The sequence below is a fragment of the Fusarium mangiferae genome (genome assembly GCF_900044065.1).
Source record: "Fusarium mangiferae strain MRC7560 genome assembly, contig: FMAN_scaffold004, whole genome shotgun sequence".
NCBI classification, from domain to species: domain Eukaryota; kingdom Fungi; phylum Ascomycota; class Sordariomycetes; order Hypocreales; family Nectriaceae; genus Fusarium; species Fusarium mangiferae.
Window position 1 is genome coordinate 183759 of NW_024573924.1, and position 13633 is coordinate 197391.

General features: G+C 49.7%; 5 protein-coding genes across 5 annotated transcripts; 2 read left to right on the forward strand and 3 right to left on the reverse strand.

Moving 5' to 3' along the window:
• Positions 1-841: 841 nt before the first annotated feature.
• On the forward strand, positions 842-1490 carry FMAN_16001 (putative GRD19 protein, involved in retrieval of late Golgi membrane proteins from the prevacuolar com; the record flags this gene model as incomplete). The annotated part of the gene is made up of 3 exons (XM_041829402.1): positions 842-982; positions 1079-1400; positions 1462-1490. The coding sequence occupies 3 exons, from the start codon at positions 842-844 to the stop codon at positions 1488-1490; spliced, it is 492 nt and encodes a 163-aa protein (XP_041680168.1).
• Positions 1491-2492: 1002 nt separating this feature from the next.
• FMAN_08649 (putative mitochondrial carrier protein) lies at positions 2493-3805 on the reverse strand (the record flags this gene model as incomplete). Its single annotated transcript, XM_041829403.1, has 3 exons — positions 2493-2705; positions 2764-3508; positions 3606-3805. The coding sequence occupies 3 exons, from the start codon at positions 3803-3805 to the stop codon at positions 2493-2495; spliced, it is 1158 nt and encodes a 385-aa protein (XP_041680169.1).
• Positions 3806-4580: 775 nt separating this feature from the next.
• Positions 4581-6632, reverse strand: FMAN_08650 (uncharacterized protein; the record flags this gene model as incomplete). The annotated part of the gene is made up of 3 exons (XM_041829404.1): positions 4581-5980; positions 6043-6156; positions 6521-6632. The coding sequence occupies 3 exons, from the start codon at positions 6630-6632 to the stop codon at positions 4581-4583; spliced, it is 1626 nt and encodes a 541-aa protein (XP_041680170.1).
• A 2082-nt stretch (positions 6633-8714) lies between these two features.
• On the forward strand, positions 8715-9259 carry FMAN_08651 (uncharacterized protein; the record flags this gene model as incomplete). The annotated part of the gene is made up of 3 exons (XM_041829405.1): positions 8715-8913; positions 8969-9040; positions 9129-9259. The coding sequence occupies 3 exons, from the start codon at positions 8715-8717 to the stop codon at positions 9257-9259; spliced, it is 402 nt and encodes a 133-aa protein (XP_041680171.1).
• Positions 9260-10301: 1042 nt separating this feature from the next.
• On the reverse strand, positions 10302-12173 carry FMAN_08652 (uncharacterized protein; the record flags this gene model as incomplete). The annotated part of the gene is made up of 3 exons (XM_041829406.1): positions 10302-11828; positions 11874-11968; positions 12029-12173. The coding sequence occupies 3 exons, from the start codon at positions 12171-12173 to the stop codon at positions 10302-10304; spliced, it is 1767 nt and encodes a 588-aa protein (XP_041680172.1).
• Between the last annotated feature and the right edge of the window lie 1460 nt (positions 12174-13633).

The following is a 13633-nucleotide window of genomic DNA, read 5'->3' on the forward strand; positions in this document are numbered from 1 at the left end:
AGAATGTCCGAGGTAGTAGATTGGCTGAGAATTGGGTGAATGGGCAGCCAGGAGATGATCGGAAACGTACATCTTCAACCATGTCATGTCATGTCGCAAGACAGACAGATAGACTGTTGACCATGCTCATGAGGGGGCAAATACTTGTATCAGAAGTCAAGATGCCCCGCGTCAACGCAGCTTGGATCGATATTATATAATGAGGCATTCTAGACTGTTGCTCGAGTGCTATCTGGCGCCCTTAACGAGCCACTCAGAGCCCTACTACTTGAATATAAAACAATATGATCAATTCTTCCGCAATCACAGGCCAAGTGAACCAATGTTGTCTCAGAAATACATTAGCCACTATATTTAGGTCTCAAGTTTATCTATTGGTTGGATATCTCCGTTTCTGTCTTGACTTGTACGATGCAATGTCGTAGCGCTCATGGTTACACAAACAAATCATCAATCAACAAAACGGAGCCCGAGTGACCCGAAACAGGCTTTGTTGATGCCCGTTAACGTACATATTCTTAAACGGTCATATCACTGACCAAGGAAACAACAAAAAGGTACTTATGATTACCCTGGTCCTCCACCAGTTTCTCAAGTACCCCGCCCTATCCTACCTAGTTCCCCCACCTCCACTTTCTTTCCACCCTCTTCCACTTCTACCTCCGAACTCATTCATCTCATGCGACAGCCTGAACTTGAGTGAACATCAGACTCTCTCTACTCTACACGACGTCACCGCCAGCCTCAGCCTCTTCCTTGCGCCGATAGTCGACTGCGACGTACATCTCTAGTTCTTAATACCTATACCTTAACGACTAAACTCCCTACAACATCACCGACCATGGCGTCCGATCAGGACAACTCCGGCCTCGATGCGCCCGGCTCACAATTCCACCGACCAATCTTGCAATCCATGCCCGATACGCGACAGCAGAGCTTTGACGAGATCTACGGTCCTCCCGAGAACTTTTTAGAGATTGAGGTGCGCTCCCTTGTCCCTCATGCGCCATATCCGCGACCATGAATCGTCAGACGGACAAGCAATACACGCAGGATATGCTAAAAAGCGCCATTATAGGTCCGCAACCCAAGAACACATGGCATGGGCCGTCACATGTACACAGACTACGAGATCCTCTGCCGCACAAACATTCCCGCCTTCAAGCTCCGTCAGAGCAGCGTCCGTCGTCGATACTCCGACTTCGAGTACTTCCGCGACATTCTCGAGCGCGAGAGCGCCCGTGTCACTATCCCTCCTCTTCCCGGAAAGGTCTTCACCAACCGCTTCAGCGACGATGTTATCGAAGGTCGTCGCGCAGGCCTCGAGAAGTTCCTCAAGATCGTCGTCGGTCACCCCCTGTTGCAGACAGGGAGCAAGGTCCTGGCTGCCTTTGTCCAGGGTGAGTTTGCCGCCATGTCCATCTTTGCCATCATGATGTCTAGGTTGACACAGAACCGCAGACCCTAACTGGGATCGCAACGCCTGGTGACGCCTCCGTCTGATCTGGCCTTTTAAAGCCATGTCTTCTTCTCGCTCTCGCTCTCCATCTCCAACTTCAGCTCCGCGCCAACCTCGAAAGCTCCGTAAGCGGAATCCGGCTCTCAACCAGCGAGAAGCCCTTCTCGACAACATGCCCTCCCCGTGACTACATGAGAAAAGTCAAGGAAACGAAAGTAAACGAAACGACAGGAGATGGTGGAATGGGCGTTCCTCTTCACGTACATACTATCCTCTTTTTGTTTCGTGTGGGAAAAGCAAACTCTGGTCCAGTCATTATGTTTTCAGTCCAAAACTATTCTTTCAACTTGCATTCCATCCTACATCCAAAGCTCTGGGACTACCTTCTTTAGCTTGGGGCGTTGATGTGCTGATGGGTTGTCTTGTATCCATATCATCTACTCTGAATTACAGGAGTGATCCGACTCATGAGACCCAGACCATGAAGCCAAAGCGCATTGCTTAGAACACAACATCAGAATCAGCAAAGTGTTTTCATGTTCATTCATATTGACTTCCAATCATCATCCCACGGAGATAGACTTCCCTTCTCCAGAATGGGGATATATTTATGACCATATCGCCGATTTGTGATGATATCCAAAAAAAATAGAGGCGCCTCTCCTATTATACATAATTTCGTACATGGCCTCTGTGTGAGCATGAGCATGAGCCGAAGCATGAGTGTAGGTGTTTACATTTTCCTCTCTACTGGTCCATCCACTCGCCAAACGCCGAAAAATCAATATGCCTTAGCCACGCCATCTCCCCTTTTGTTAGTTTCTCGTGATTCTTCATGTCCCGGCTTCGTTTGAAGACCTTGGGTGTTGTACATTGATACAAGAGCGAGTAGTGTTTGCGAAGCTCTCAAAGCTTCATAGCGACTCGTGTCGGATAGTGTTACAGGATATCGATGAGCGGATCAGTTCTAGGTAGTGCCCTAGTTTTTGATCGCTTTGTGCAAAATCAGCGCGTTTCTCATTCATAGAACGGTTTACGCAGGTGTGTGGAACAGTCGAAGGATGCCTTCATACATGGCAAACATGATGGCGGCGCTAGGTACTGTTCGCATCAAGTGAGGTGTCAGACCCCCGTATAGACCCATGACACCCTCTTCAAGCCAGACGAGCTTGAAGCATTGAACAAGGCCGGTATACTTAGGCAGTCCATTCTCCATAGGCGCTTGTCGAAGTCGTGTTCGCGCAACCTATTTCATCCTCGTCAGTATCCCGTAAAGATTCCAATGTCTCAAACCGATGACGTACCTCGTGGGGATAGGCGATAACAGCGGCGACCAACTTAGCGCTTCCAGCAGCGAAACCCTTTCCAGTCCAGTCGACAGTCTTATCCCACCAAGTCAGTTCACGACCACTGCGAACGATCGTGTTGTGTCTGCGAGCTAAAGACGCCTTCATTTGCTCATAGAGCATCCATTGCATCGTTGACTCTACCACGCCGAGGTAACTAGCACTCATGCCACGGTAGAGACTTCGAATACCTTCGTCCCGGATGATTTGACGTATGCAGTCGTAGCTATTGCGATATTTGCGCATTTGTGCACCGCCAGCTGCAACATTCTTGTCCAGCTGTAGCCGAGTCTTGATCATCCAGATAGGGTTTGTAGCCGTCGAGGTAATGACGCCGGCTGCTACACCAGCCGATAGGTGAACCCAAGGCGCTTCTACACCATTGTTGAAATGCTCAGATATTAAGCGTTTTCCATTGCCGTAGACATAGAAGTTGATGGATCGAGCGGGTACAACCCCAACTGAGGTAGGGCCAAGACCCTTGAAGAGTGCTCGCCAACCCTCATTCCGGTATACTGAGCCGAGAATCTGGAGTGTATCGTTCAGGTGATATAGAGCGGCCCGGGCAGGGTTTAGTCGGCCAATGACTTGAGCTTGAGCTTCGCGTTGAGCTCGGATCTGGGCTTGGTAGAAATCGGATTGCAATCGGGTCTTTAGCACATCGAGGGGGGCTGTAACTGCAGCGGCAGTCATACCTCCAACACTATGAACACAATCAAGTCAGTCTCGTCGTTCCCCGCAAATTAGTCTTTTGGCAAGTTGTCGCAAGCTACTTGGGGAGCATACGGAGGCTTACATACCCGCCAGCAAACATGTGAACCCATGATTTAGCAAAGGGCAATGCCTTAACATTTCCCTGGATAGGTGTGTCATCAGGAATTACATCGCCAGTCTCCCGCGACTGGATGAGTGCCGAGTGATCGATTGGTGAATGGGAATGATGGAATGGTTTCTCGTCGCGGCTGGACATGGCGTGCGACGTAGGCTGATGGTGTGACATGGTGAGGTGCAGTTTTCGGTTGTGAAGTAAGAGGAGAGCCTTGGATTCCGTCAACGCTGGTTGTTCTGTTGCTTTTACTCGTTCCTTCAGTCGATTCGCCGTTAAATTTCGATTTTGCGCGGGACCGTCGGTCGATAAGAGCGACTTGTAGTGAAGCCTGTCGATGCCGTATAATTAAGAAAGCAGGCGTAGTACGATCATCAGCGAGCGATAAGACAAGGGCTCGGTCGCCAAGTATGTGTTGAAGAAGAGGAATCGCCTCTGGTGATTGGGAAAGATGGAGAATCTTTTTCATGAATCAGCGAAGCATTAGCAGCAGTGGCACCTCATTAGCGGTAGAAGAGGTCATTAGTGCCTTATCTAATCGCCCTCTGCCAAAACTTTTTTTCTACGGCTGCCACTGGATGAGATGCGTCTCGACGGGATCCGCAATGGAAGTGGCGCTAGCGGGTCTCCAAGGTAGGTACGTATTCTTTTCGACCGCAACTTAAGTGCCTTAGCTTAGTACTAACCTTATATGTGGGTCAGAGGCTGCCATGTGTAAAGCCGATTAAAGCCAAGATAAAAATGACGAAACATAAATAACGGCAGTTCTTTAAATGTGATGAGATGCCTGAAGCAGATTTCAAATGTCTTTATATTCATCAAATTCATAAAACGTTGACTTCTTCTCGCACACTCTTCTTCCTTGTCAAGCCATCTCCATGTGTTGACTCTCACAAGTAGGGACTTTCAGGCGTAAAACGCCAGCGGGGCTATTCTGACTGATGCAGTATCAGCTGGCTGAAGGATTCAATGAACCATCACTACCCCTATACGTACTGTTCGAAGGTGTTGCCAGCGAACTCGCCAATCCCGTGGCGTTTGATCCAGGTGCTAGTGTTTCGACCGAATGGTTGCTGTGATCTGACCTAGCTGACTGCCCCATTCCAAAAGGGAGCCGATGTCGTTCTGCACTCAGATCGAATCGGTGCATCGATGCAGTCGACGGCTCCATTGTACTAGGAAGATGCCCGTTGTCCCGACTAGGAGGCCTCGAACCTTCATCGGTACCGTATGTTCCAGGTGTTCTATCCCCGGACGTTCTGCCTGCTTCTTGCCTCTCTCCAAGTCGACTTGAATGCCCGTCTTTGGGGTCTAATGTGTCAGGAACTCGTCCACTATCTGACTGCCCATCAACATCCATTTCATCCCTGAGACCCATGTCTCGCTTGAGTTGTCGGAACTCGTCATCTGTGACTGTTTTCCAACTGCATTTTGCATGCTTTTTGGTACATCCTGAGCATGCTGTCAAATGTTTGACGCATTCAACCCTTAGTCGCCGACAGCGATCGCATGGTGGGTTGATAACATCCCCCTTACCCAGCTGGTCAGTTCTTTGTGTAATAAGAGACCGGAAAGCTGCCTCGCGGCTGTCCATCACAGGCTGCACTGTTGCCTCTGCTGCATGGCCACTGTATCTCGGACCGTGTGCTTGAGAGTGTGCTACGCTGTGCGAAGGAGATGGCTGACTCAAAGTGGTTATAGGAATTCCCGTAACTGAAGTTGACCGAGATGGTGGTGGCGAAGCTGAAGCTGCGAGAAACTGCTGCAGCAAATCCGCATGTAAATCATAGCCGGCGCTGAAGTTGGCCGTTCGCTGTGAACTGCTACTACCGGTGCTGTTAGTGGGCTGATATCGTGACGGCGGTGTGTCCTGTGTGCTCCTGCGTCGACGAATATCCTGCTTCCTCTGCCCCAGCCGATGGTTAAGTATACGAGCTCTTGCCGCCACTTCGTCAGCCTTCTTGTACAGAATTGATGTTCTTTGTTCAAGAATATCCAATGTCGCCAGTTCTGCAGTCTCATCCTCTTCGAGGGGGTGATCCAGGGGGAACCGATCCAAAGCGCCAGACCATACCAACCGCCAATCGTCCTCCATAATCTCCACCTGTGAGCCTTTGAGAACAAATTGGCAGCATCGGGTGCCATCCGCCTTTTGAACGAGGGTGAAATCCTTTGGGTTTGATCTCGCAAAACTGACAACATCCAGCCAACTTATAGGGTTGGAGAAGGGCTGAAGTGGTGTCGTCTTGATTGGCCCATCAAAAAACTTCTCAATGCCTCTCAACAGTCTTGGACCGGTGAGTTTAGCCCCAAGACTTGCTGCAAGACTCTCATGCCTGTCCAACACGTCTGATGTACGTCAGTAAATGGTATCACATTAATGGTTTCAACGACTCTCTTGGCATCCTTACTCTCATATTCGCCAATCAGACCGATGATGTCGGCAAATGTGTCTGCGTCACCCTGTACGAGGCTCAAATGCGATGCATTTGATCTCGGGAGATAGTGGATATAACCGGGAACGCCTTTGAGGTCGGGTTAGCATATCCCCCAAGCGAACAAGCTGTGCCATCGCACCAAGACAGAAAAGCCGGATACAAAAGCAACAAGCATGTGCGTCCCTGGAGGAGTCGAGCTGAACGCTACTTCCGGCGAGGAGTCAAACCAAGAGCATCGGCTTTTCAAGTGCCGTCTCGTTTGCGCGTGCCATCAGGCAACGACATGCATTGAAGAATGTAGGAGACACGGAGACACATGCAAGTGTGCAACGACGACGAGGTCGAGGCAAACAAGACAGTCTCGTATGTGGTGCTACAAACGAAACGTCTCAGGATTTGAGGCGACACAATATGGTGCAGCCTTTGGCGGCTGTTGTCATACTGGACATACCTTGCTGAAGAGATGTAGGTGCGTGCTGTGCGTGCTGAGCGCGACCTTGACCACCGGCATCATCGATATCACGCTTTCGTTTTGCAGGTTCCGAGTCGGAAGTATGGCCCATGATGGGTGATTGATGGGTGTAAATGTGGTATGTTGACCAAAGGGTCGAGATTGATAGACAAACCTGGATGCCGTGTGACAGATTGAGGCGCTTACGCTTGACCAACAAATGTCCTAGCCGAGATTGAACCCTGAAATGCCCTGTGAAGCAGACAGATCTGCCTGGACTGCGCTGAAAAGTGGACAGAATAGGGAGATAGATATCAAAGCTTCTCTGGGAGATTTGACCAGAGGACGAATTAGAGTCAGGTGAGTGGCAAGGTCGCGAAGGGGTTGCGACGGGGATTCCAATTGATCGATTGACGGATGGGACTGAAGAGGAGGGAAGAGACGAGAGAGAGAGAGAGGATGGGACAACGACAGCGGTTATTGGATATTCATGGCGACGGAATGAAGCCGGAATAAGTTGACGGTGAATCGAGAGGATATGTCGATTTTGTAGTAGTATTAGAGAGCCCGTACCCCCAGATAGATAGATACCTTGGATATGCAGGTAAATGGGCGCCAAGAGGAGAACAATTGTAGATTCTCCGTGGAGCAGTCTCAATTTTATTCCAGCACAGAAAATCCCTCGCGCAAAATAACGCAGTGAGCTATGACGGGTAACGTTGGAGCCCAAGTGGGTGAAGAGGAGCCTTCAAGAGTGAGAAAAGGAGATTGAAAAGGGTTCAAATATTGGACAGGCTGGGGGAGAAGCACAAGGAAATACGGAAAAGAGACGGGAGCCTTGGAGCAAGAAGAAAGTGCCGGGGAATCGGGACCATGTGGGGAAGAGTGTAGCGGAACGAGGTGCGAGGCCGATGGAAAGTGACAACGGTCGAGTTGGTTAAGGTAATTTGAATGGATAGGTATGAATGAAGGGCACGTCAACACCAAAATCTCCGACTTGTAGTGCCTGAAAAGGACGACTATAGTTGATGATTCCTTTGAGGATGAAAGGCTTTCTTTTTGGAAAGTTTAGAGAAAAGAAGCAACAAGGTACTCCGTAGGCCAAGAGGATTTAAGGACAAAGAGCGGCAGTAGTAGCAACCAATTCGAAACTGACAGACGGGACACAAACACAAATGCCCTGGTGATGCCCTATACCTGGGTACCGCAACCACTGCTAGCCGCCCAGACATCCATTAACTACAGCTTGGTAACGGCGGGCCAGCGGGCTCAAGACACAGTGCTACTGTAGCTTGATTTCCTTTTTCGGACAGTTCATGATGGATGTTGAGAGGCCTCCTCTGAGGAGTCAAGTACACGCAAAAAAACAGCTCATATACCTGTAATGAGAGTCGCATATCACTCCTGTCAATCTGTACATAGGCGCCTTAATGCATGTCCCAGCGCGGGATCTTTGTATGAGGCTGTGCTGCTGCAAATCCCCAAGGTAGAGTAGCTTGCACGGATGGAGGGAGGGAGGGATGATTTACTACAGGCGGTAAATAGGAAAAGAGACAAGCTCACTCGAGCTGCATGGATCTAGTTTCAAGTCAGATGAGTGAGGCAATATCACTGGCACTGGCTGCGCTGTATCATCCCGCTCGTCGATCTGCTACTGCAATTTGCGACGCTGGTCTCCGAGGCACGCGAGCGATATATTTCGTCTTGCACTTGCACTTCCAGTTGCGTCTATATTACAGGTCCAATAGTATCACGCTCGGTATCGCGGCACTGAAAGTCGGTAAGTGACCATCACTAATCGACAAAGCTGTCCTACATTTTGTTAGACTTGTTTCTGATGATCAATATCTTTCCTGCAGTCGGCAGACTAGACCAGGTGATTACGCGGTGTGAGTTATGATTATCGTATTCACATGAAGAAGTGAGTGTTGCTGTATCTAATTCCTGCCACTCATTGGTCGAATCGTATGTATCAAGCTCAAGTCAAGCTCTCTTCTCACAATCCACTCTCACCCAATTTCACACATGACTGCCCACAAACAGCCAAAATCCACACCCCTAAACCTCCACAATCGTATTAGCACCACTCACCCCACCAGAGCCATCACAAGTTCCAACCTCAGCCCAAACCACAGGCTCACCACCAATATCACACCCCATCTCCTCAATCTAACCCCCCCCAAAAAGATACGCCATGTCCGATAGACCCTCACACCGAGGTGGCCGCGGTGGCCAAGGATCGCATCCCCGAGGTGGCCGCGGAGGCGGTCGTGGAGGAGGCGGCGCGGGAGGCGCCCAGCAGGAGCGCGAGAGACCCAAGAAGGAGAACATTCTTGACTTGGGCAAGTATATGGACAAGCAGATCACCGTCAAGTTTAACGGCGGTCGTGAGGGTATGCTTATTCGAGTTGCGCGCCAGGGGATCGCAGTCACTAACTTCTGATTCAGTCAAAGGCACATTGAAGGGCTATGATGCTCTTATGAACCTGGTACTAGATGATGTACACGAGGTTGTTCGAGGTATGACGCGCGACTCCTACAAACCATGTCCTGATCAATATTCTACCCGTTTCTGGATAAGTACTCGTAGCTAACACAATGACCGCAGACGACGAAGGCAACGACTCCACTCGATCCCTTGGCCTCGTAGTTGTTCGAGGTACTCTCCTTGTTCTCGTCAGCCCAGTCGACGGCAGCGAAGAGATTGCCAACCCTTTTGTGCAGGCCGAGGATGATTGAGGACTCAACTGTTATCAAGCTGGAAACGAATATTACGACAAAGGCAAACAACGAACCATCCAACCTGGAGCTGGTACAATATATACGGCCGTGTCAAGTCTGGTTTAAACTCAAGAAACCGAGCGACACAATTAGACCGCCAGCTACTACCAGGGTATTTTGGATTACCTTATGCATGGGCATCAAAAGCAGCATCTTACAAAAACCCCTGGCACCAACCGTGAAATCATCACGTTAGCCGCCACTTCATAGAATATTGTAACGAATGAAGGCAATATATCATATTGAAAAGACAAATACGCTACTTCTGTCTCGCTATCTCGTCTCTCTCTGCTCCAGAACCACCCCTAACCTCTGCCATATACACACACAGTCTAAACATCATCAGCCATGGCAGAACATCATGAATCTGTAGATTGCCTCCAATGTCCCAACCTCCATCGCATCATATGACAAGAGGCCAGAAACCTTCTGGCGATTGTGCCAGTCCTGAGTGCTTGACTGATCCAAGGTGATGCCTTTATAGGTACCCAACGTGTCGTGATTGTATGAGAATCTGTTCTCAAAAATTGGTACTCTTTGTTTTTCTGGCCCTCCTGTTCTTCTTTCTACGTTTCTTCTTGACAGCCGGGGCGACCTTGTCGTTCTGAGGACTCAATCCTTCCTGTAAGTCGTCGTTTGATCCATCCCCAGGCAATGACGGAGACTTGCTTGGGCCTGCCTGTGCGTAGCACATTAGCCTCCTCTCGAAGCTTTGGCATAACTCGCTGGGAAACTCTAGTGACAGGTCTGATTCGCTTTGAGACCCTGTTTCCTCCTGATGTGTTTGTTTCCATGGAAAATATTCTGTTGCCCTGTAGGACTTTGGCCTCGTGGGAATAGAAATTGCACGAGACTGGCTAGGACCAATACCCATCAATTTACCACCACCTCTAGCCCCCCACTCTCGGTCTGGCTTTTTCTAATGTCCTCGTGGGTATTGAGGCTTTGTACCGCGATTCTCTGAAAGTTGCCACGAGCCAGGTTGTTGTCCCTGTTGGGACTAGAAGCTTCGCCCTGATTTGCTCGCCTTGACAAGTTCTCCAAAGGAATTCGCCAGCATCTTTTTAAGCTCCTTGTAGCTGACGAGGAAGCTGGTTTGTTCGTCTCGACTGGTGAGACAAACCCTCTCCTCCGTCCCAATATCTAGTTTGCTCATACAGCGAAGCATGTGTCCCATATCCAGAACTGGATTACCGTTGGCATCCACTTGATGAAAAACATAATCTCTGAAGAGTTTGAGCATATACCGCTCACCATTTTCGGACCAATTCTGATCTCCGTTGAAGTCGTATCGCTCGTTGATAGTTGCGAGTTTCATCATCAGTCTGGCTGCCCTACCGTTCTCCACCTCCCGCATGACGTCGGCGCGGGCCTTGTCATTGGCTTGTAGAATTTGGTCAAACGTGGATGTGATACGACCAGCAATTCCGCGTACGAACTCGTCGATGCCCTTCTGAGCGGGAGGTTGCTGAGGGGTGAGGAGCCACAGCACAGTATCCCGCAGTTCGACTGAATACACCCTCGACAATTGTTCCAAAGATATGTTGAAATTAGTGAGATGGACTGGCAGAGTGTTCGTCGTCAGACAGAGCAATAGCCGGCCGAATTGAATGAAGTCTTCTTGCTGAAGCTCTTGAATGGATCGATGAGCATCATATTGAACGACGTCCAAGATAGAGCATGCGCTGAGACGGATGCGGCCTTTGTCTGTAAGGATAATCTTGCTAGGGTCGATGCATCGTGCTGCCAAATTGACCGAATGGATAGCCTGGAGCGCATTGGCGATCTGTGAGATGTAACCCCACAGGACGTTCTCAGCAATGGGTGTTTTAGCTTGGAAACGTGTACCATGGGTACTGCTTGGGGTCAAGTGAGCCTCAACTAGTGTTTTGGAAAGGGGGAAATAGTTTTGTACAAAGATGAGTGAGCTGTCCCCGAAAGCGCGGGTGGTAAACGCATCAATGATAGAAACCACGCTGCCATTGTTAATGCGCCGCCACTCTTTGACAAGCCGGATGGCATTCTCGTTGGTGAGTCTGTAGCCTTCTAATCGCCTGAGACAATAAGTGTGACCCGACTTGGTTTGTGTAGCTTTATATACCCAGCTCGGATAGCCGAAGATATTGGCATTTTTCCGATGGGTTGTATCCAAGGGTACCAAGTTGTGGTAGTTGTCGAGTTGCGGTAACTGAGAGTTGGGGAGAACTTGGCCAGTCGCTTCAAGTTTATTGACAATCTCAACTCGATCTTTCTCGGCGATGAAAAAGTCGTGAGGAACACGATGATATGGCATCAAATCATCTCGACGTTGCCCAGCGGGGAAGTATAAGTGATGTTGCAGAGGTTGAACAGGAGCAGCAAATGCATTTTGTGCTGGGAAGTACCCTGGCCCATGGCCACCGAGAGCTCCTGGATCTTCAGCATAGGGGTTGTACTGAGGAGTAGTAATGCCTTGATTCATAGTAGGCACAGTGAAGGGGTCATAAGAGATCCCGCCATCTTGGCCGGAGCCATTTGCGGAAGTAGTCTATCTAATTAGCGGAGTCTCGATATCGGCAGTGACAGTTCATACCGTGCTGTTCACGTCAAAGTTAGGGGTAAATTCGCGAACAGTTGCAGGATTGAAGACGCTGCTGTCGCCGTCCTGGGGCCCAACCGGGGTAGCGGCTTCACAAACATTTTGTCAGTTGACTGACTCAAGAACGAGGGTACTTATGGGGGACATACAGCCCAAGCCACGTGGTGTAAAAGCTGGAGCGCTGGCAGCTTGTGAAGAGAAGGTGGCCTTTTTACTCCCAACGCTAGCGGGCGTGAAAGATGGCGATTCAACATTGAGGGCTTTCTTGGATCTGGGTTCATCATCATTAGCCATGTTGGAGGTCCGGAATCGCAGTGTGAGTTGCTGAATGTGGAGTAGCAGCTCGCAAGAGTCAACTTGAGCAAGAGAGAGTGTGGGATATTATATGCCTGAAGTAGTGATACAGTACCAGGGCTGCTGATACATGGGAGTGTTGTGTTTTGGAAGAGTTGAAGTAAAGTTGGCAAGTCATTGGTGATGAGGGAGTATCGGCCGATGAGCGGAGAGGTCATGCGACATACGGTCCTTCCTGCAGCAGCATTGAAGCCTCCTGTCTTCGCAGAAAAGTATGTAACCACTGTATACAATGATCACTTACAAGCCTCATTAACAAACACACCATTGAACCGACAGCGCGAGGCTTTCATGGCTGAAGCGTGTAACTTTATAAGTCAAGCGAAGTCGGATCCAATTTGGGTACTGCGAACTGTCGCATCATGGGTCGGGTCCATCCATCCCGAAAACAACAAACAAACAAAACAAAAGTTTGAGTAACCTACAAGTCTGAATTGGAGTTGTTTTTGTTCTGGTCGTGACTAAAGGCACAACCTTGGTCCTCATATCGACAATGGCCATAAATAAGTACGTTTCGGCATAGTGTATCTTTATTCTCTGGAGAGCGCAGGTCAGCGTTCATGTTGGAGTTGATTTGTTGGTGGGGTGTGTCGATATCGTGGGATGGATGAAAGGGCAAACGAACCGCGTCCCTTGGGTCTCGGGGACCCAACTTGGCGTCGCAGATCGGCCGTTTGATATCGCGAAGTCGCCATGGTCAATTATATAGTGCTGAAGGTAGTGCAGCCCGCTTGGCTGTGTTTACGACGTCTGAAAGAGGAGGATGTTAGCAAGCTGCCGACTGAGATACGATCTGGCGCAGATAACAATGCCCACAGCACCTAGGCCGAATACTGACAAAAACAGCACCTACTTGACTCTGGCAAGCATTTCCCATTGTTCAATTGATCGAGGCGAGCGGCCGCCCATGGAGTAACGAGACGAACGGCGGGGTCCAGAGGCTGGCCGTTGCAGACCAGCTTGAACAGTGATTAAAGCGCGGGAAGCCAACGACCGTGTTCGAGGGGGGACAAGGCGCGGACCGTCGCCTCTCGTAGCGGGAGCAAGCAAAGTCTTGCGAGGTCGGGAGGAGGAGAGGTGAGGTTGAGGTAAGGTAGGTATGAGGAGTTGAACGAGTGGTTGGATTAGGTGCGGATGTGGATGTGGGCGGTGGGGGGGCAGTTTTGGTGGAGGAACTAGACACTTCAGTTGGGTTGGGTAAACAAGCCTGCAGGCAGTGTCGCGAGCCCAGCAAAGCAATGCGCTTAATCCTAGTATCTTTTCTATTATTTTTGTATGGAAGTATACTTAGACATGTGTCTCCACGTCATGACGCCAAACCTCAAGCCAGTTCGTTGTTCCTATGGAAGACACCAATAATATCATTGTCCCGAAGAATAGCCCACCCCAAAACGGGTTTA